General features: G+C 65.6%; 7 protein-coding genes across 7 annotated transcripts; 4 read left to right on the forward strand and 3 right to left on the reverse strand.

The window, feature by feature from the left end:
* Nucleotides 1-943: 943 nt before the first annotated feature.
* On the forward strand, nt 944-2,082 carry EMIHUDRAFT_457326 (hypothetical protein; the record flags this gene model as incomplete). Its single annotated transcript, XM_005779059.1, has 4 exons — nt 944-1,410; nt 1,488-1,564; nt 1,638-1,754; nt 1,863-2,082. Coding segments are annotated over exons 1-4 (873 nt in total), but the record flags the coding sequence as incomplete, so codon positions are not given.
* Nucleotides 2,083-2,249: 167 nt separating this feature from the next.
* On the forward strand, nt 2,250-2,924 carry EMIHUDRAFT_236603 (hypothetical protein; the record flags this gene model as incomplete). Its single annotated transcript, XM_005779060.1, has 1 exon — nt 2,250-2,924. The coding sequence occupies one exon, from the start codon at nt 2,250-2,252 to the stop codon at nt 2,922-2,924; it is 675 nt and encodes a 224-aa protein (XP_005779117.1).
* Nucleotides 2,925-8,792: 5,868 nt separating this feature from the next.
* On the reverse strand, nt 8,793-12,514 carry EMIHUDRAFT_236607 (hypothetical protein; the record flags this gene model as incomplete). The annotated part of the gene is made up of 9 exons (XM_005779061.1): nt 8,793-9,170; nt 9,526-10,235; nt 10,336-10,364; nt 10,609-10,679; nt 11,379-11,549; nt 11,690-11,902; nt 12,021-12,133; nt 12,199-12,277; nt 12,356-12,514. The coding sequence occupies 9 exons, from the start codon at nt 12,512-12,514 to the stop codon at nt 8,793-8,795; spliced, it is 1,923 nt and encodes a 640-aa protein (XP_005779118.1).
* Nucleotides 12,515-12,611: 97 nt separating this feature from the next.
* Nucleotides 12,612-13,652, reverse strand: EMIHUDRAFT_236608 (hypothetical protein; the record flags this gene model as incomplete). The annotated part of the gene is made up of 3 exons (XM_005779062.1): nt 12,612-12,680; nt 12,807-12,926; nt 13,089-13,652. The coding sequence occupies 3 exons, from the start codon at nt 13,650-13,652 to the stop codon at nt 12,612-12,614; spliced, it is 753 nt and encodes a 250-aa protein (XP_005779119.1).
* A 474-nt stretch (nt 13,653-14,126) lies between these two features.
* Nucleotides 14,127-15,957, forward strand: EMIHUDRAFT_443392 (hypothetical protein). The gene is made up of 6 exons (XM_005779063.1): nt 14,127-14,629; nt 14,698-14,816; nt 14,894-15,041; nt 15,188-15,325; nt 15,396-15,467; nt 15,534-15,957. The coding sequence occupies exons 1-6, from the start codon at nt 14,160-14,162 to the stop codon at nt 15,850-15,852; spliced, it is 1,266 nt and encodes a 421-aa protein (XP_005779120.1). The 5' UTR covers nt 14,127-14,159; the 3' UTR covers nt 15,853-15,957.
* Nucleotides 15,958-16,391: 434 nt separating this feature from the next.
* On the forward strand, nt 16,392-17,199 carry EMIHUDRAFT_366927 (hypothetical protein). The gene has a single exon (XM_005779064.1). The coding sequence runs from the start codon at nt 16,480-16,482 to the stop codon at nt 17,074-17,076; it is 597 nt and encodes a 198-aa protein (XP_005779121.1). The 5' UTR covers nt 16,392-16,479; the 3' UTR covers nt 17,077-17,199.
* A 553-nt stretch (nt 17,200-17,752) lies between these two features.
* Nucleotides 17,753-19,985, reverse strand: EMIHUDRAFT_115005 (hypothetical protein; the record flags this gene model as incomplete). The annotated part of the gene is made up of 3 exons (XM_005779065.1): nt 17,753-17,829; nt 18,489-19,161; nt 19,845-19,985. The coding sequence occupies 3 exons, from the start codon at nt 19,983-19,985 to the stop codon at nt 17,753-17,755; spliced, it is 891 nt and encodes a 296-aa protein (XP_005779122.1).
* Nucleotides 19,986-20,549: the final 564 nt, after the last annotated feature.

A 20,549-nucleotide genomic window follows, 5' to 3' on the forward strand; every position in this document is an offset into this window, starting at 1 on the left:
GGGCCCCCCCCTTTTCTTTGGAACCTTAAAGCGCCCGCCCTCGCGGCCTGGCCTGGGGAGGTTCGCGAGGGTTCCCAGTACGGTCGCCCAGGGGCCTTAAACCGGCCAAACACCGGGGGGAGCCAAACCACAGGGGGGCGCCCCCCATGACACTCCGCTTTCACCAAGCCCCCCCCATACCACCACCCCCGGCGCGATGATGATGCACTTCATTCGCAGTTCTTTCCTCAGCGAGGGCCCAATCAGCCATCGATGAAGGCAAACTCTTCCTTGGATGTCTGAGCGCCATCCCTTCCTCCTGTCCCCACCCCCGCCCCATCACCCCACCGAATGGAACTGTGGAAGGGATTGAAACCCCGGACGCAGCCCTGCGTGGCAAGAGGCACCAAGGCCGCAAGGCTCTCCCGTGGTGTACAGCTCGCACGCTCACATTCGACACCACCGCTCGCGGCGCCCGGCGAGAGCTGTGCGGCGCCGCAGCGCCAGCGTATATCTCATACCACCTGCCAGCCGATCGCGCGATGAGGGCGGAGGAAAACCATACGCGGGACAACCCACTACACCCCCCTCCTCTCCTGCCCCTTCCCTCGCTCACTTTCTACCCGCCGCCTCTCCGCCCCACCTGTGCTCACCCTGGGCCGCTCCGTTCCGCCACAGCTCTCTTTGCGCGAGGGGTGCACGAGGCTGATCGAGCTCGACGGTGATCCGGCTTATGAGTTATGTGTTTACTCCTGTCTGCTGTCTGTGGGGCAGGCTGTCGCGTGCCTGCTGGGTTTTAACAGTAGACCGCGGACAGCGCACCTTACACGACACACATGAGAGTCAAAACGCTCACTCAACCTCGTCGGGGGGGCGAGCTAAGAAGGGCAGAAGAGCGCACGGTCGCTGGAGAAAAAAGAATCCCACATGCGGCGCTGTGTTCGCGCTCAACTTCCTCGCCGCGATTTTCCATGTTCTGGACCGCCACCACGCGGAGCGGCGCGCCGCATAAGCTCGACGGCGACGTCGCCTCCTTCGCCGCGCTGCTCGGCAGGCTCGCCGCTCGCGACGGCGGCCTCTCGGACGAGGAGGCGGCCGCGGCGGAGCTCTTCGACTGGACCGCTCCGCTCCACGTCGCCCGCTCGCCTGGCCGGCTCGACGTGATGGGAGGCATTGCGGACTACTCCGGCTCGCGCGTGCTGCAGATGCCCATCGGCGAGGCGTGCCTCGTCGCCGCCCAGCGTCAGCCCGCCTCTGCCGGCGTGCGGGCCGCCTCGTTTGGCTCGGCGGCGGGCGGGCGCACGTCGGTGGTGCACGTGGCGCTCTCGGAGCTCGCGGGCCCGGCCGGGCCGGTGCCGCTCGCCGAGCTGCGCGCCCGCCTCACGTCCGACGGCCGCGCCGCGTGGGCCGCGTACGTCATCGGCTGCCTCGGCGCGCCTCCCTCGCAGCCCCTCTGTCGCACGGCCAGCCGGCTGCCTCGACCGACGAGGCTCGCACCCTCGCCCCAGGCGTGCTCTACCACGACGGCGCCGTCTCGCCGGCGGACGGAGGCCTCGCCATCCTCGTCGCCTCGGACGTGCCCGAGGCTGCCGGCGCCTCCTCTCCTCCGCCACCTCCAGCAGCACACCGCCTAGACGCGTCTCGGACGAGAGCCGCAGGCGGCGGGCGTCTCCTCCTCGGCCGCGGTCGAGGTTGCGAGCATGAGCGCCCTGCTCGCCGCCCTCGGCAAGCCGCCCCTCTCGCCCGACGAGAAGCTCGCCCTCCTCTGCCAAAAGGCGGGGCTCCAGTCTTGATACATTAGTATATAATTATATATATATGATATATAATACATACGGGGCTCCAGTCTTGGTCTGTGTCGTGATACGCGGCTTGATCAATAGGTGGAGAATGAGGTGGTCGGAGCTCCGTGCGGCGAGCGGCGGCGAGGGACGGCGACGACCTCCCTCCGAGCCACCTTGCCGAGCCCTCTCTCTCTCTCTCTCTCTCTCTCTCTCTCTCGCAGGTATCATGGACCAGCTCGCTTGCGCGCTCGGCCGCGAGGGACGCCTCCTCTCCCTCCTCTGCCGCCCTGCGACCGTCCTCGGCACCGTCCCCATCCCGCCCCACCTGCGCGTGTGGGGCATCGATTCGGCGGCGCGCTGCCACCCGGCTGGAGGGGCGGGAGGCAGACTGCTCTCTTCACTGCTCTCGTCACGAGGAGCCTCACGCGCCAGGTGCGCCACTCGGTCGGCGGCTCCGACTACGGCGCCGTCCGCACCGCCGCCTTCATGGGCCGCGCCCTGCTGCAGGCCTCCCTCGGCGAGGGGAGGGTGCTGACCCACCTGACGGAGCTGACGCCCGAAGAGCTCGCCGCCCTGCCTCCGCTGCCGACCTCCCTCTCCGGCAGCGCCTTCCTGCAGCAGCACCCCGCCGGCCACGGCGACGCAGCCACCACCGTCCGGCCTGAGGCGGAGTATGCCGTCGCCGCCTGCGCCGCCCATCCCGTCCTCGAGCACGATCGCGTCTGCGAGTTCGAGGCGCTGCTGCGCGGGCGCGCGGCGCGTGCACCCGCACCGCCGCCGCTCGCCTCCCCACCGCAATTCCCCACCGCCCCCCTCCGCAGGCCTCCCTCCGAGCAGCAGCGCCTCCGGCTCGGCGAGCTCATGCGCGGGTCGCACGAGTCGTACTCGCGCGTCGGGCTCGGCTCCGCCGCCACAGACCGCATCGTCGAGCTCGTCGCCGCGGCGCCGCCGAGCGCGCGCCTCTACGGCGCGAAGATCACGGGCGGCGGCTCGGGCGGGACTGTCTGCGTGCTCGGCGAGGCGAGCGACGAGGCGCAGGCGGCCATCGACGCCGTGCTCGACGAGTACGCGTCCGAGACGGGCCGCCGGCCGTACGTCGTCAGCGGTTCGAGCGCGGGGGCCGTCGCTTTTGGCCATGTCGAGCTGCGCTGCTCTCCGTGAGGCGGACACCCCGGCCATTCGCACGAGGCGCAGCGCGGTGCGAAAAGCGCGCGCAGGGGGGGGGGGGGAGGGGAGGTTTTTGCTGAAAAGTGTCAAACTTTGTACTCTCTGTCTCTCGCATGAGAACGCACGGGCGCTGCTCCATCAGACTCCATGGCCCTTCGGGGCCACGCGGTGTACCTTAAGGTAGTCTCCAAGTTTCCTCGGCGGTCATCTGCCACACAGAGTCATGTGCTCACCGTGCGGACAGACGACAGTTACCAGTTTTTACAAATTATTTTCAGTATATCGTATTTTATGATTACGATGTAAGCAGTAAGGCGAGACGAGACAATCAGACAAACGCTCTGCAGCAACGCACAGCGGTGGCTCCACTGGCACTGCCCCGCCTCCTTTTGTCCCCGCGCGGCGGCGGCCCAACCCGCAACCCCCGCTTCAACACACAGTACACAAAAAAGTCTCAAAAGAAAAACATCGGGCTTCGGGGGGACACAACATTCAACAACAGAGTTTTCACTGCACAAAGTTTTGCTGCTGCCACGGTCGTCCGTCGGTGGGCTCGGTGGCCGGCGGCTGCGCGGGTTTTGGCGGTGGCGGCGGTGGCGGCTGCGGCGGGCCATTTGGATCATTTGGATCCCAATCAATGATGTGATGGCTCACGCCACGCCATCCCGTGGTGCGCTCCTGCAGACTCGCGATGAGGCTGTCGGCAAGGCTGGCGGACTCCTCTGGCGGCAGGAGTGCAAGCAACGCCTTGTGCGACTCGGGTCGCAAGTGATTACCGTCGTCGAGAAGGTGTATGGCGTTGGCTCGGTGCCGGGTCGACGAGAATGCCTTGACGAGTGCCACGGCTCGAGGAGTCTCATAGCTGGCATTCATCGAGAGCGAAGCCTCGAGCAATTGCTGACGCTCGGTGTCGGTGGTGGCGCGAACCTGCGGCGCGGTAGCGGCTGAGCGCGTGGGCAGCACGGTCCGCGAGAACTTCAAGCGCGGCGCACCAGATTTGCGAGCAGCATTTGGAAGTCCTCCTCGTCGATCCTGCGGGTGAAGAAGGCGAGGTAGTCCCCTGTCGTGACGTCCAACGTCCCCGACTCGGGCAGCGTGATCCCAGCAGCGAGCTTGATTTGCTCCGCGGAAGCTTGCGTGGACTGGGTCGCAGGCCGCGAGAGGGTGGCGGCCCACCCCTCGTCCTCATAGTAGGCAGAGAGCTTGCAAAGCCGAGACGCAAGGAGCCGGTCCTGCGGGCAGGCGCGAGCGGGCCGATCAGACACGCGAGCGTCGCTCCGTCGCTCCTCAAATCTTGTGAGCCGCGCCTTTGTAAGTGTGAGGTCGAGTTGGTACGAGCGCCTTGTGATGGGAAGCCCCGCAAGCGGCTTGAGGGCGAGATAGTCGAGCTCCAGGATGCCTTGGCGCGGGAGGCGCTTCGAGGCTGCAGTCGCCGCCTGAGGAGGGCGCGTTGCGCGTGCTGGACGCCGACGGCCCTGGCGATTGGAGAGCAAGAGCGCGCCTTGTGGGCCAGACCCGGCCGCGCCCAAAGCAACCCGCTGTCCTCGTCGAAGCGGAACGGCCGGCCGTCGACGCTACAGTTGGCTAAGTTCTGACCGTCCTCCCGCACCGCCCATTCAAGCAGCCGCTCTGCGAGCCGCCGCTCCCCTTCGCGAGCAAGGTCGAGACGATAGCTGCGGCTGCAAATCTTTCGCGGCGCCGGAGACACGTAGTCGCACTCAAAGATGCCCTCGATCGGTGGCCGCCAGAAAACCTACAGAAGACGTTCGCCAACGTCTCGCTATGGCCCGCAAGCGCTTCGCCGCGTGCGTAGATTTACCCGCATCGCGGGAATGCTGAGCGCCGCCCCGTCGAGCGTCGGCCGCACAAAGCCGACACCGTCGTCCGATAGGAAGCGCTCCTGCAGCTTGCACGCGATGGCGCGCTCCACCGGCGCAGCGAGGTCGAGGCGATAGTGCCCCTCGTAAAACTGGTCGTAGGTGACGTAGTCGAGCTCGAGGCAACCCGCCTCTGGCACCACCCAACCGACTCTTGCGTCCTCGTTCAGCTCGAGCGGCTGCCCGTCGAGCGTCTCGTTTTGCCAGTTTTCGCACGCTTCGGCGCGCGCCCTCGCCCACAGCAGCTGACGACCCGAACTTGCCTTGGGTGACCGACAGGAGCATCTTTGTTGGCAATTCGACCACGATCCAGTGTGGAGAGGAGGACCCTTACTCCTCCCCGGCAAAGGTGCTATGGTACGGCGCTCTCTTTGGCACGTTGCTGTCCTTCTTGGTTTGGCTGCTGACCGGCCTCTCCGAGCAAGTGAGCGGCATGAAGCCGATGGAGATTAACCATGTCGGCACGTTCGTTCTGATCCCTCCCTTTTACCTCGCTCTCGGTGCTATCATTGGCTGGCGGGTGGTCGACTGCACGCTCGGCTGCAGCGCCTGGGCCGCGAGCGCGCCCTCCATTTCCTTCTTCACGGCCAACATCCAGCGCGAGGGGTACATGATGCTCTTCATGACCCTCACGCTCACCGCGCTCATCTTCTTCAAGCGGATCGACCAGCTGGCGAAGAGTCGCGGCGTCGACAACGGCGAGGTGCACAGCAACCTGGGAAACTACATGCTATGCGGCGAGTGGCTCGCTCGCGCAGGTTTCACGCTAACCACCATCACGGGAATCATGCCCTCGCTCGCATCCAACTGCCATATACAGCCGGCTGAACTGTATGAACGGTGCTGGGAGGAGGAGATGTCCAATCCGCATGGCGCGGGCGTCGCCGTCGGCATCTTCCTGAGCTTTTGCGGCCTCCAGCTGCGCGCGGTCGGCGGCATCAAGTCGGAGATGGCGGCGGGTGGCGTGTCGGGGTTTGGATACATCGGGTGGGCACTCGTCTGCGTTGACGTGACGTTCGTGCTCATGCTCAGCTACTTTGGAGCATGGCTGCACTTCCTTTACGAGGGCGGGCCCAACCCCTTCGCGATCGACGTCTGCATCCTGCACGAGACGCGAGAGGCATGCATCGGCGAGGACCTGCCGCCGCTCCAGCAAGAGTGGTCGGACCAGCGGCCGGGCGGGTGGCGGTGCCGCTGGGACCCGAACGTCGATTACTACTTGTACCCGTGCACAAAGCACGACTGCAACGCCGACGGCCACCTCGACAACAACAAGTACTCGGTCATCTTCGAGTACCTCGGCTTCCTGCACTGGGCAGTCGGCTGTGCCGGCATGATGGAGGCTATCAAGGCGTTGGACAACCACGCAAAGTCGCGCACGCAGGCTGAGACCACGGGCTTTCATGGTCTACCCTCTGACATCCTCCTTTGATATGTTTATACGCGGCCGGAATGTTGCGCATCCAGTCGTCGAATCCAGTCGATGGTGTGTTCACACGGACACACGCACGGCGACTTGCACTTTGAGTTTGTCTTTGAGCGTAGAATGTAGTGTCTTGCCCGCGCCCGGCTCGCCCGGCCGCCGTGTATCGCACGCGCGCGAGCCGACGCAGCCGCGGTCCCAGTACGTCACGATTCGCGAGACTAGCTCGCGATGCTCCATCCGCTTCGACGCCTCTAGAACCCATCGTGTTTTTTTTTCTGCGCGTTAAAGATTTTTTTCCTCGTGATCCACCCTCGCCTCCGCGCTGTATGGTTTGTGTCCATTGTGTGACCCCATGACTGCGGCGGCGTCGTCGCCGTCGGGGTCGTCGGCGCGCATCCCGTTCCCGGCCGGCGCCACATGCCGGGCCGCGCAGCACCGCGCGACCTGCAGCACAAAGACCGCATGTGTGGGGCGGGGCCAGCCCCTTGGAGTGTGAAGGCTTCGTAGCCCTCCGGTCTACTATGAAGATCCGCAGGACTGGAGCGAAAAAAAGCAAGCGAGTGGGGCGGGGCGGGAGTGATTCTGAGATCAGGTTGGGCGTTTCCCCTTTGGAGGCAGACATTTCAGAAAGCGAATCCCAGGCCGCATCTCCCCGCTCGAAGCGGGGAACCCGTCCCGGGCGCCCGCTGGAAGCTGGGGGCGCCCGCTCGAAGCTGGGGCGCCCGCTCGAAGCTGTGGCGGCGCAGGCTGCCACCGCTGCCCGGGCGCGCCGAGCGGCGGCGGAGGGCCGCCCAGGCCACCACCAGTGCCTCTCCCACCGGCGGCGCGGCGGCAGCGGCGCCGACCGCCCCTCCATCAGCGGCGGCGCGAGGCTGTCGTCGGGACGCCGGCAGGTGACGCGCGAATAGGGTGCCACCGGACCGGCCGACGAGCACCCAGCGGAGCCGTCATCGTGCATGGCGAGCCGAGCACCGCCGCGTCGCTTATCGGCGCATTGGAGAGCAGAGGAAGCTGCTGGCGTCGCGGCTGGGATCGGCAGCGGCGCCAGCAGCTTTCTCGGATCTGAAGCGACTTTGAGCGCCGATCGATCGATCTGAGGGCTGACCGATGGGTGGCGCTGGGAGGAAGACCGCGCCACCCGTCGGCCAGCCCTCAGCTCCGCGACGGCGACTCGATAGTCGTGGCCGGCGCTCGGCTGCCACTCGCTAAGCTGTGCCGCCAGGCGCTCCTGGAACCGTGACGTCACTTCTTATGGATGCGGCACTAGGGACGCCCAATGTTTTCGTAAATATAGAAGCCACTCTCTCGCGTGTGGAAGCCACGACTGCGTAGTCGTGCTCCCCCGGAGCACGCCATAGAGCGCCGGTTGTGTATACCGGGCGCACCCGCAGCCGTACACACTGCACTGCCACCTGCCAGGGGGGCGCCGCAGGCGCCCCAAGCGGCGCGGAGCGCCGCCGCAGGCGGCGGACAGCAGGTGCGCAAAATTAAACGCCATTTTCGGTTCCGCAGTTTTGCCACTAACGTCGGAAATCCGGTACAAATCGAGACTTACGAGCCGAGCCCCCCACGAAAACCACAGAGGGGCGCGCGGACGACAGCGCGCCGCCAGGGGCGCCGCAGGCGCCTCAAGCGGTGCGGAGCGCCGCCGCAGGCGGCGGACAGCAGGTGCGCGAAATTAAACGCCATTTTCGGTTCCGCGGTTTTGGCACTGTCTACCAACTTTTGGTACAAATCGACTTGCACTTGGTCTGACTGACGGCCCTGCGCTGCGTTTGAGCCTCCATTCTGAAAGTGTACGTAGAAGGGAAGGCAGCAGGTCCGGCTTGCGAACTCCGCTGTGCGCCGACAAGCGGTATGGCGCCGAGTAGAGGCCATTTTCCTATTAGAAAAGGCTGTCGAGAGCGCCGCGGAAGCTGCTCGACAGGTGTCTCGCAGCTGCGTATTCTCGTATTATCTTCGAGTAAGGTATTGCGTGGGGACGGTGCGTATTCTCGTATCACTAGCTAGTGTCGTGTCCACTAGCTCCGAGTAGAGGGGGCGCTCCGCTGCTAGGGGAAACCTGGAGCGCGGACTAACTCTCGGAGAGTATTCTTTAGCTCCGAGTAGAGGGGGCGTTCCGCAGCTAGGGGAAACCCGGAGCGCAGAACCAACCCTCGGAGACCCGTGTTATGGCCCTGCGAACGCGCACCCCCTGGGCTAGGGCTCTCTTGCCCGCAACCCGATGCCGAGCGTCCGGCCAACTGGGTGCGCTTCTCAGCTCCCCGGTCCTGGGCGTGAGGTTGCCGACTGCACTCCAAGTGCTCCAAGAGCGCAAAATTTTCTTCGCTGCGCGCCCAACCATGGTGGGCACGCAGCGGGCGCCTGCGGCGCCAAATTTTTGAAATGTCTGCCAGTCGCCCAACCTGATCTCAGAATCACTCGCGGGGACGCGGGACGCGCTAAAGTTTTGAGCTCTCTCTCGAGGGGGAGGTGTCTGTTTTTTTCTTTTTACCATATACGGCTCCCTATGGACCACCCGCTCGACTCTCTGGGTCTGGCCTCTCTTTTGCCGTCACCTCACACCCTCCTGGCCTGCAGTACCTCCTCGCGGGCTTCGGCCGGGAGCAGGTCCTCCACCCGCACCATGGAGAAGAGCGGCTCGGGATTCGCGTGCCCCTCGCGCAGCTGCTCCTCGCTCACGTCCCGCTGGCGGAAGGTCGCCGTGAAGCCTCCGAGCGCGTCGACTGCGTCCGCGGGAGGGCCGCGCGCGATGGAGACCATGTGGTCGTCTCGCAGCGACTGGATGTAGAAGCGCCACTCGGGCCGCGCCGCCCCGTCGACGCGCACGCTCGCCAGCTCGACCTTCTTGTGCGGCTCGCCTCGCGCCGGGTGGCGGCCTCCTCCGAGCGCAAACTCGCAGCGCGAAAACTTGAAGCCGAGCCCGTCGCCGCGCGCCTAGGGTGCGGGGTGGGGTTGAGGTTAGTGAAGCCGAGCCCGTCGCCGCGCGCCTTGTGCTCGCCTCCTTCACCGCAATCTCGGCTCCTCTCGGCTCCTCTCGGCTCCTCTCGGCTCCTCTCGGCTCCTCTCGGCTCCTCTCGGCTCCTCTCGGCTCCTCTCGGCTCCTCTCGGCTCCTCTCGGCTCCTCTCGGCTGCTCTCGGCTCCTCTCGGCTGCTCTCGGCTGCCCTCGGCTTCTCTCGGCTTCTCTCGGCTTCTCTCGGCTGCTCTCGCCTTTGTGTACGCCTCTTTGAGGGACCAGAGCTTGCGGAAGACGGTCGCCATCGCCGCCTCCTCGGGCCCCGCCGCGCGCACCTGCGCCCACTCCGCCTTTGTGAAGTTGTCGCGCATCACCTCGAACAAGTCCTCCACCGACTGTTGCCTCCCGCGCCGCAGCTGGCTCGGCGCCGCGACGTCGGCGCCGCACAGGAGGGTGGGCTCGGAGGCGAGGATGACGAAGCTCCCCTCGTGCGACACGTTGAAGTTCCAGTTGGGCGCCTCCTCGAGCGGCGAGGAGTGCGGCGAGGCGAGGTACGGCTTGCGCCCCTTAGTGCGGAGGATCTGCACCTCGCCGTGCGGCAGAGAGAGGTAGCGGGCGCACGCGTGACGCTGGAGCAGCCGCGAGACGAGCGCGCGCTTCTGGTCGTCGCGGAAGTGAAACTTCATCACGCGCGTGGCCTCCTCCTCGGGGAGCGTGCGCAGCAGCACCTCCCACTCCGCCTCTTGCGGGTCCCACTCTGCCGTGTCCACCGCCCAGCGGATCTGGAGGTTGCTCTCTTTCTCACCTGCCGCCGGCACACACGCGGGCTGGCCTGGCCGTGACGTGCCGCCGCTCTCAAAGTACTCGCGAGCCTCGGAGACAGTCCACGCGTCCGCATTTTCTGGCAGCTCGACGTCGTCCGCCAGGCACTCCTCCTGCAGCTCCTTGAGCACCTCCCGGCTCGGCATGGTGGTGGTGCGCTTATGCCAGCCTGTGCGCGTCCTGCTGTGGCCCACGCAAGTTGATGATCGCGGAATTTCTGCGCCTTGTCAGACGCCGGAACGACAGAGGGCGCTGTCGAATTCTCGCCCACGCCAAAAAGACAAACGCGCAGCTGAAAAAGGAGCTGGGGAATTTTGGGGTACCTAGCGAGTACCAGTCCCGCTTGGTGCCGCTGCACACATGTGTGCTCTACTCTCTTGATTGGGTGTGAACTTGGGATTTTGAGCTGGAGAAGAAAAAGGAAAAGGCTTCAGAGAGAATTTTACAAGAAAGCTCCCTCGCACGACACTGGGCGGGACTGGCGCGCACTGGCACTAACACAGGTACACTTCAGAGAGAAGTCGAGTAGAATAGAGTGTGGTAGGAATTCAAATCTCCGGCTCACACAAAAACACAACCCCGGACCCAAGACGCACAAGCACAGGCAGTCGAGAAACAGCAACGACAGTAAGAAGTCACAACCTTTAACACCACGATCAAGAATCCCCTGCAGGCATGAACAGCGACTCTCTCTGCGACGATCAAAAGTAGGAATATGTCGAACAGCGTGTTGCGGGGTTTGCGAAGAAGAAAACCTCGACCCCTGTGGGGTGGCGGCGTGCCGTCCTCCCCGCCCTCCCTTGGGTTGACTGTTGTCTTTCTTTTCTTTCTTTCTGGGTGCGCTTCTTAGCTCCCCGGCCCTGGATGTGAGGTAAATGACTGCACTCCAAGTGCTCCAAGTGCTCCTCATCCCAAGTGCTCCAAGTGCTCCTCATCTCAAGCCCGACCTCCTCCCCGCAAACGTCCTGCTCTTCCTCCGCCTCGCTCCGTCGGGGACGCCGTCGCGTCCTCCGCGAGTCGTCGACCCGCCGGAATCCGCCCCTGCCCGGAAGCGGCGTGGCCACCCCCGCCGCTGCCGTCGCCGGAGCGCGCCCAAACGCGCGACGGCTGCCGCCGCCTTCGCTCCCTCCCCTCCGGCCTCCACCACCGTCCCCGCGTCCAGCTCCTCCACCACCAGGTCGACCCAGCGGGGGAGCGGGGACGTGTCCGCCCGGCGCGCGAGACCACCCGCCGACGACTCGCCGACGCCCGCGATCGCCATGGCGGCCGGGCTCGCATCGACGACGGCGGGGGATTCGACGGCCCCCTGCGGCGGCGCCGCCGGCAGCAGCGGCGTCGCCGGCAGCAGCGGCGTCGCCGGCAGCACCGGAAGCGCGCGAAGCGTCTCGATGGTCGCCGCCGCCTCGGGCAGGAGCAGCGCAGGCGTGTCGACGCCGCCCTTGTAGAGGCCGTGCGCCGCGGCCCCTCGCTCGGCCGCCTCGTGCATCGCCTCGGAGCGGACCTGCACCTCGACCAGCCGGCCGTCGGGGAGCCGCACCTGGACTCGAGCAAGCTGCGTGTCAGCCGAGGAGGCAGCAGAGGGGGGCGCGGAGGGGGGCGAGCTGGAGAGGAGAGCGAAGCAGGGGCGCGCGCGTTCGTGTGCAGCGACTGGTAGCCGTTTGGCTTTGGGCGCGCGACAAAGTCTTTGAAGCGGCCCGGCTCCTCGCGCCAGCGCGTGACGACCTGCTTGTAGGCGGCGTAGCAGAGGAGCGCCTCCGCCTCGGGGCGAGAGAGGGTCGGCTGCTCCAGGCTGGCGGCCAGCTCGGCGGCCGCGCCGACCGACGGCGCCAGCACGAGCCGGAGCGCGAGCACGTCCCGCACCGCCTCGACGTCGTCCACGTCGCGCAGCAGCTTGCGCAGCGTGGAGGGGACCGTCTTGACGCGCCCCGTGACCGTGACCTGCAGTGGACGTGCCGTGGACGTGTCATGTGGACGTGTCATGTGGACGTATGACGGGCCGGTGCGCGACCTCCGCCAGCAGCCCGTGCAGCGACGGCGCCTCCTCGACGGCGGCTCGCAGCTCGGCGATCAGCCGGGGCAGCAGCTGGTGCGCGTCCGGCCAGACGGCGTCGAACCACGCGCCTACGGCGGACCCCTCTCGCCTCGCGCCGGCCACGGCCGCGGCAGCCGAGGCGGCGGCAGCGGACCCAGGCGGGAGACGTGTCCTGGGAAGAGGCGGCGGTACGAGACCGCCTCGAGCTCGCAACCGAGCGGCGCGAGCCCCACCTGGTGGACATGTCTCGGACATGTCATGTCCGCGTGTCGAGGACATGCCCCTCGCAGCCGGGCGGGTAGACCACGCACCGTCTGCGCGAGAGGGGCGTACAGCTGCACCGCTCGCAGCGCCACCGCCGCGCCCGCGTCATCGGCACCGCCCGCCGCCTCCTCCCGCCGCAGCTGCGCGAGAGTCGAGCCGAGCGCGACGAGCAGCGCCCGCGGCTCGCGCGAGCCCGCGCCGACCATCGCCCTCACGACGAGTGCCGCCGCCGCCGAGTTGAGGTCGTCGAGCGAAGCGGGCCTATTACTTGGCGCGATTCCTTCTATCGAACTCGTACTTGGTTTAGTCGAGGTCGTCGAGCGAAGCGGGCCGAGGCAGCAGCGAGGCGGGCATAGCCTGCAGCCGCCGCGCCTGCTCGAGCGGCAAGTCGACTGTGATGGTCGTCTGGGCTCGAGTCTGGAAGTGGTTGAGTCTTGAAGTGGTTCCGCATCTCCGCCTGCTCGAGCAGGTGGTCGACCATCCTCGCGATCTCCCCACATCTCCCCGTATCTCCGCCTGTTCGAGCAGGTGGTCGACGCGCGCGGAGAAGGGCGAGGGCGCGCCGAGAGGCCAGCTCGGCGCCGCGGCGGAGAGGGCGCTGCCCGAGAGCATCACCGCCTGGTCGACATTAGTGACGTGAACTTGGCGCTGGCCGAGAGCCTCACCGCCGGCGCGAGGGGCGGCTGAGTGCGGCGCCGCGCGGGAGCGGTGAGGGCGGTTGGCGAGGGGTGAGTGCCGGGCGGTGGGGCTGCAGCGTGACAGTGTGTGTGGGCTGTGGACCGCGACGGTCTCCGCATCGAGCCCGAGCTGGAGCAAGTCGAGGGCTGCCCGCACGCTCGCGAGCACCAGCAGCGCCGCGGCGTCGCCACCGCGCTCCACGAGAGGCGCCTCTGCATGCCACCCGTCTGCAGCCCGGTCACCGGCGGGCGCTATCGAGAGGAGGCCCTCCCACCCCTGCGAGCCGCCGTCCGTGGCGATGTCGGGCGGCGTGCGGAAGGTCGGCTCGAGCAGAGTGGAGGGCAGAGCTCCGCCGACGAGGGCCGACTGCTGCCTCGCCGTGCCCTCCACGCTGCTGACGATGGCTGCTTTCGAAAGCAGCACACGCAGCGCGAGCCGGAGGTCTACGTGCTCCGCCTCGCCGAGGTGACCCGCCGCTGGAGCGAGCATCGCCCACAGCGCCGTCGCTCTCGCCTCCAGCGGCGATGCCGCAGCGTGCTCCTCCGCACGCAGAGTGACACGCCGGAGGGCTGCGCAGTGGCCGCCGAGCGGGCAAGCGACGCCGGCGAAGCTCGCGGCATGTGGCGGGGACACCAGAAGGAGGAGGAGGGCGAACGGCGGGCGCATGTACGAAGGGAGGTTGAGGTGGCGGCCGTCGAAGGCGAGGGTGGTTGTTTTGCTAAAAAGAAAGTGCGGAGGCCCCGCCTGCGAGCCGTCTTTTTACCAGGTTGCAACCCTTGTTCCGCACTCGGCTGTGAAAGCTGCTGGTTGCCGCCGGTTGAGCAGCACCCCATCCCCGTCCACGTTGTCGGTTGCTGCTCCATGGTGCCCTGCTGCCGGGCCTGCGCGGCCCGCCACGTAGGTGCGTTCACAGCGCCAATTTGGCCCGCTCTTCGGCTCGCTCCGCTCGCCGGTGAGTTGGTTGGTTGCTGGCAGCACCCCAGCACCGGGGGGTGCTGAGAGCTGTTGGTTGCCGCTCGATTCACAGCACAGTGCAGAACAAGGGTTGCAACCTGGCGCGATTTTTTTTTACGCCGACGACCACGCCAGTGTCAAGGCTGGGGGCTTTCTTTTTCTTCCTTCTCTTTTATACCTGGTAATAAGGCCGCTCGCTGTGTCCGACGCAGACTCTACATGCGAGTCCTGCTGCTCACTCACAACGTGGCCGGCATCTTTGACGACCCCGACGAGGCGCTCCGGCCGTGGGCTGACGGCCTCGCGGCGCTCGTGCAGCGGACGCGCGCCGACTTCATCGCGCTGCACATGCAGGAGGTCGGCGGGTCGCGCTGGAGGACGTGCGGCCTCGATGGGGCAGCGGCGGTGGCGGGAGCGGTGGAGGCGGCCCTGCCCGACCACTGGTCGAGCGGCATGATGGTCCGCACCGACACGGCGGAGGACGGCTTTACCGCGCTCGGCTCAATCTATCTGGTTCGGCGCTCTGCGATGCAGCTGGTGCGGCTCTGGCGGTGGAAGGAGGCGGAGGGCGCCGCGGGGGCGTTCGAGAGCCTGCGTGCCGCCGACGGCCCGCTCGTCCCGCAGCCGGGCCTCCCGCCCCGCCACTGCCGCCACGAGCGCTTCCCGCGCCACCTCTACGGCTCGACTTGGCGCCTCTCGCTCCGGGCTCCTGCGGGCGCCTCCCGGGGCGTGTCGTCACGAGCCCTGCCGTGAGCAGGTCGCGCAAGGGGTACCTGCTCACGCGCTGGCAGCTCGGCGGCGGAGGCGGGGCGGTGCTCGACTTGGTCAACGTCCACAACTTTCACGACGAGAGCAACCTCGCCGCCCTGGCGGCAGGTCCAGCCCGTCCTCGCCCCGGGGGGGGGAAGGCGAGTCGGCCGCCCAGCAGAGGGTGCCCTCTGTGCGACTGCTAGGCGCCTCGACCTACGCGAGCTGCAGGCAGCAGGCGCTCTCCCTCGTCACCGCCGCCCTGCTCGGCTTGCGGGGCGGAGGGGCGGCGGGCGGAGGGGCGGCACCGGCACCGGCGAGCGCCGCGTTCCTCTTCGGCGACTTCAACTTCAGGAGCAGACCTCGCTCGCTGCCCGCACCCCTCCCAACGTCCCCTGCCCGCGCAGACCACCACCCTTCCCAACCCGCCGCCCTTCCCCCACCCGCCACCCTCCCAATCACTTGCCCCCTCCCTCTTCCGACCTCCTCCCCCCCCCAAGGCTCGACCTGGCCCACGCCGTCTCCCTGCTCTGTGGCGCGGAGGGGCTGCAGCGCGCGCGAGCCGTCGCCGCCGCCGACGCGACGCCCCTCCGCCTCGAGACCAGCGGCGGCGGCGGCGAGGGCGGCGATGGCTACCTGTCCTCCTCCTCCCGCTCGAGCCGCGCCCCCGCCCCCTCTCAAGGCCAAAGACGAGTCCGAGAATGATAGGCTGCTCGGCCCGAAGCAGTTCGAGCTCTCTCAGCCAAGCCTGCTCGCCCGCAAGCTGACAGAGCTGCGCGGGTGCCTGCCCCCCCCCCCCCCCCTCGGTGGACGCACGACCGAGGCTAGCCCCCAACCCCTTCGCAGGTCGGACCGCGAGCTCGCCGCCTTCTCCGCCTCGGCCGAGTGCGCCCTCCCCCTCGAGGAGCTCCCGCTCGCCTTCCCTCCCTCCTACGCCTACCGCGAGGGCAAGGGCGATGGCACCCCGCCCGACGAGGCGGGCTGGTGCGACCTGCTCGCCTCCAAGCGCTGCCCGGCGTGGTGCGACCGCGTGCTGATGGACCGCACCGGCGGAGCCCTCGTGGCCGCCTCCGCGGTGACGGCCGAGTACGGGCACGAGCCGCAGCCGCGCGTCCTCACCGACCACAACCAGGTCTACCTCGCCTTCAGCGTCGAGTCGAGGTGACGGCAAGCACTCGGGAGCTGCGGGCGAGACGGAGAGAGGAGGAAGGCAGGGCCAAGGGGCGGGGTGGACGGCCGACGGTGGTAAAGAGAGAATCATCAAAGATCCACGGGGCGTCCTTTTTCTTTTCGCGCGAGGGTTTCCCCGGCACGCCTTACAACCAGAGTCCAGAGAGAGGAACGAGCAAAAGTACGTTGTACGCACCGACCAAAAAAATCCCAGGTACTACGAACTCCTATCCAGTCTCACGTACGCATATGCTACAGGTCACAGTATGGGTTCGGGACGTTTTTCCCGCAGTATGCTTGCGGGTGATTCTTTTTTTCACAATGTGCATGGGGTCGGATCGAGAGCCACGGGTGCCGTGCGGAAAGTGGGAAATATATCTCTTTGATGTGGCAGGCGCTCCTCCTGCCTTGTGCGCATCCAGAGCCAACCAGCAGTCAGCCGGGCGGCGGCAAGCACTGTGTGACCGCAACCGTGCGCCTGACGCCTGCACGCATCTACGCGGGCACTGCAATCGCTGTCGCCGCTGCCTCCGCCGCTGTCATCCCAGCGGGGCCGACAGCCCGCCAGCAGTCACCTGGGGCCGTCCGAGCTGCTCTGCGCGCGCTGCGGCTCGACAATGACATGGCTGCGCTTCTCGCGCACGGAGCTCTCGCCGATGCCGCAGCAGATGTCCTCGCGCAAGCGGTTGCTGTCGACTCGGCCCGCGGCCGAACGGCGACGGCGGACCTGGACTGGCGGCGAGTTCGCCGGTCGACTCTTGCGGCGCTCGTCTCGGACGACATCCCCTTCCTTCTCTGGGCGCGGCTGCTGCACGAGGCGTCGCACCGCTATGTGCTCGCCGCACGCCGAGTGCTCTCTCCGCCGCTCGCTCGCGCGCTGACCCACCCGGCGAGCCTCGCCGCCACGAAGGCGCTCCTCTCGCAGATAGTCTACGAGTCCGCCACCGCCGTCGCCTACCTCGGCCTCCAGGCGTACATGCGCGGCGGTGGGGCAGCGGAGGCGTGGGCGGAGGTCCGCGCCAAGTTCTGGCGTGTGTGGGTCGACGGCCTCGCCTTCTTCTCCGCCACGTACCTCGTGGTCTTTGCGCTGCCTCACTACTCCATGCAAGTCGTCGTCGACAACATCGCCAGTCTCGTCTTCAACATGTACCTCTCGCACGTCTCGCACAGGAAAAGAGGCCCTCCGGTCCCTCACTCAAACTCCTTCTGTCCTCGGTGACGAGAAACGGGATCTATTGTCTCTCGTCCTACCAGCTGTGTGCGAGACTCTCACTTTTGTTGTCTGACCCCCGGTGGTCGCTAGACGCCACACACTGGACGAGGCAAAGAGTGAAAACAAATATACATGTAAAAACGGCGGCTGTTCTATAGTACGGCTCTAGGACGTACGGCTCTTTAGCATTAGGACGCGTAGAGGGAGAGATGGGCATAATTGTGGGGGCTTAGGGGACCCCTTAGGCTACGGCCTAGGGTTCTGAGGGCCGGGTTTTTTAAAGACCTTTTAAGAAACGAGGAGGTTTGGGGGCTTAACTTGCCATTTAAGAGATTGCAGGCACCGACCGGGGGGGGGGTCCCTCTTTTATGTTTTAAGGTTTTAAGACCGTTTAAGAAAATCGGCCTCGCCGGCACGCGTCGCTGGGTTCCGCGCCGTTTTCTCCAATACTGCCGTTATTAGGCACAAACCCGCCTCTGAAGACACATCTGTAAGTCTGGTGCACTGGCAGGAGCCATACTCGCATAGGGAGGACGCGTGCTAGCCCTGACTGTAGCCAGCTTCCCGGCCTCCGGCGTGTCTACCGGGACGAGAGAGAGCCTCCCGGACCATCGACCTCGGGAGCTCTCCCGCACCGTTTAAGCGTTTAAGACCGTTTAAGGAATTGGCGGCCCAGCAGCTCTTAAAACTTGCCATGGCAAGTTTTAAGCCGTTTAAGCCGCAGGCGCCCCAGCGCCCAGGGCCCACACCCTTTTAAGCCTAGGGGTCCCCTCTAAGAGCATGGGGGGATTAAACGATTAGGAGAGAAAGGAGTGCGACTGTGAGCGCCCGTGTGTGTGCGGTGGAAGCGCGCGGGAGGCGGGACACACATACGACCATATGCACACGGCGCACACTAGAGCTGTCAAACGTTAAGAGCTGAACAGTGTTGCTAGTGTTAACAGTAACAACAGAACAACAGTGGGGCTCCCCAACAACAGTAGCTAACGTTAGGCCAGCTGAACAACAATAAGGAAGGCCTGGCAGTGACCCACGACGATCTCCAGCGTCCAGTGCGGGTAATACCCGAAAATACCCGGAAAAACCCAGGTATTTTCGGGTTTTACCCGGGTTTTTGGCATTTTCTGCTTGCTGACCACTGAACAACAGTAACAACAGTAACAAACAGTAACAGCTTGGGCTGGGGAGAACACTTGAACAACGTTGAGGATTTTCAGCCAACAATAGTGCAACTGTTAGGCCCAAAGTTAACGTTTGACAGCTCTAGCGCACACTCCTGACTCCACACACACGCACGCATTATAAAAAGTTACAACGCACAGCTCGGCTGGAATGCTGGAAGCGCTAGCGAGTGGGACGAGGTGGCAAGGTGTGGGGGCTGGGGCCTCCGGCCCATCCGCTCTTATCGACGCGAGGACCCCGGGCAGTCATCATGAACCTATCTCCCTGGTATTTCATCGGGTGGAAGCTGATGTTAGTCAGCCCGGCAGCGCTCGCGAGCTGTCTTAGGCGCTGCCGGCTGATCGGCGCAACGATGGTCCCCTTCGGCTCGCCGTCCGCCTCGATGAAGTGCGTGACGGCGACGGAGCCGCCGGCACTCGCCAGCTTCGCAACGTTCCTCAGTGCGACGGCCATCTCGCTGTGCGTGAGATACATTGCGAGCGAGCCGAACGAGAGGACGTGAGAGTACGCGCCGGCCCTCGCGGCGCAGCCGCCCTTCGAGGAGAGAGGCAGCGCAATGTCGCCGACCCGGAACGCCGCGGCGTGAGCTGGAAAGATCTCGCTGGCTCGCTGGATCGCCTTGGGACTGAAATCACAGCCCGCTGGACGGATCCGGTGCAGGGAGCTGATAGTCTTCAGAACCGCCCCCGCGCCGATGCCCAGCTCGTAGACGAACGCGCCGTCGCGAATGGGCGGGTTGAGACGGTGGACAGCGTCGGCGACAAGCGAGCGGAACTCGGCGGTGCTGAGGTAGGACCATCCGGAGAGGCGGTGCAGCTCGTCGCGCGCCACTTCCCGCTGCTCCGCCTCTCGCTCGAACCACGCATGCAGGAACGGCCGTGTGTGCTCGAACGAGAGAGGAGCAGGCGGCTGCAGTGGTGGCGACGGAGGGTCAGAGTCGCTGTGTCTCAACAAGGCCGACATCGCATCGACAGCAGCAATCGCGTGAGCAGCGTCCAGCGTGCTTGATACACGTGTGAGCAGAAAGAATTTTACCCGCGCCCTGCCCGACACAGCAGAAAGAATTTCGCATCACACTCCTCTCCTTAAAATCCCTGTGTGGTGGCGGCGTGCCGTTCTCCCATCCCTCCCTTGGGTTGTCTGTTTTCTTTCTTTCTTTCTGCAGAAAGAATTTTCTAACAAAACTCCCTCGCACAACACTGGGCACGGGACTGGCGCGCACTGGCACAAAGAAAAAAACACTAAAAACACCGGGAGGCGGCCAGGGCTTCATAGACTCGGTCGAGAGACCCCAGATTGGCATCCATGCCTCTCTGGACAGGGTGGCCCGCCACAAGGACCCCAGGAATTGCGACTCGCCGCTTTCCTCCCGCTGTGATTCTGTGTGAGCTCTGTGTCTTGATTTGCCAACAATATACCTACAACAATAAACCTAAAATAAACATGGGCGATCCGGCGCTTCCTTCGATTGGACGGACGAAATGATCGCGGAAAGCGGGACCGCATCGCGACCTCGGGGTTTCACCATATGCCGAGCCTGCTCGGCCTGCCATGCGCGCGCGCGCCTCGCCCGAGCGCAGCCACCTGCGGACCTGGCCACAGCCTGTTCCTGGCTCGTGCCCAGCCTCTCCTTCCGCTGCCGCCAGCCTCGCAGTCCCGCCAGCCATCACGCTGCAGAGCCTGCGTAGACACGCCACAGACGCCAATTCTGCAGCCCACAGCCCTGGCAACATGAGGGCCAGCAGTATACGACGACGACGACATCTCTCTCAACACGCCGGGACGCAAAACGCTCTCGACGAGAGCCACAAGAAGGCGTCCGCACAGCAAGCCACTCGTCGGACAAGCTTGCTCGGACGCTCGATAATGGCGAGTGCATGGCGCACGCCTTGGACGGTGGCGAAGCCAAAAACACCGATAGTGGCCGTCCGCTGGCGTGAGCGGCGGCAGTCGAGACTCACCCTTCGCGCCGACGACCTAACCTCACTCGGAACAACCTCACCCAAGCACAACCCAACCTAACACGAAACAACCTCACAAAACACTTAAAACCTCACAGAAAGCACGATTCTCAAGTTGGGCCCTCGGCGCCATGCTATCACGCCTTTGCGACATCCTTTCGGCGCTGCTGACCGTGCCATGCTGCACAATTGATCACCTGCAAAGCTCGCGGCCTTAATACCAAGCATTCAGTGACGACCTCAGTGACGACCTGATCGTACGGCCAGTAGGAAGGTGTCCTTCCATCGTGTGCACGCTTCTGGCGCAATGCGCGTCGCCTCGGATTGGCTGCTGGC

The sequence above is a fragment of the Emiliania huxleyi genome (genome assembly GCF_000372725.1).
Source record: "Emiliania huxleyi CCMP1516 unplaced genomic scaffold EMIHUscaffold_237, whole genome shotgun sequence".
In the NCBI taxonomy this organism is placed as follows: Eukaryota; Haptophyta; order Isochrysidales; family Noelaerhabdaceae; genus Emiliania; species Emiliania huxleyi.

What these genes read in the sequence shown, in the direction of transcription:
- EMIHUDRAFT_443392 (XM_005779063.1), top strand. Translation starts at nt 14,160, where the DNA reads ATGCGAGTCCTGCTGCTCACTCACAACGTGGCCGGCATCTTTGACGAC. An exon ending in TTCGGCGACTTCAACTTCAG is followed by an intron (nt 15,042 to 15,187) that starts GAGCAGACCTCG and finishes CCCCCCCCCAAG; the next exon opens with GCTCGACCTGGCCCACGCCG. An exon ending in GAGGGCGGCGATGGCTACCT is followed by an intron (nt 15,326 to 15,395) that starts GTCCTCCTCCTC and finishes CGAGAATGATAG; the next exon opens with GCTGCTCGGCCCGAAGCAGT.
- EMIHUDRAFT_366927 (XM_005779064.1), top strand. Translation starts at nt 16,480, where the DNA reads ATGGCTGCGCTTCTCGCGCACGGAGCTCTCGCCGATGCCGCAGCAGAT.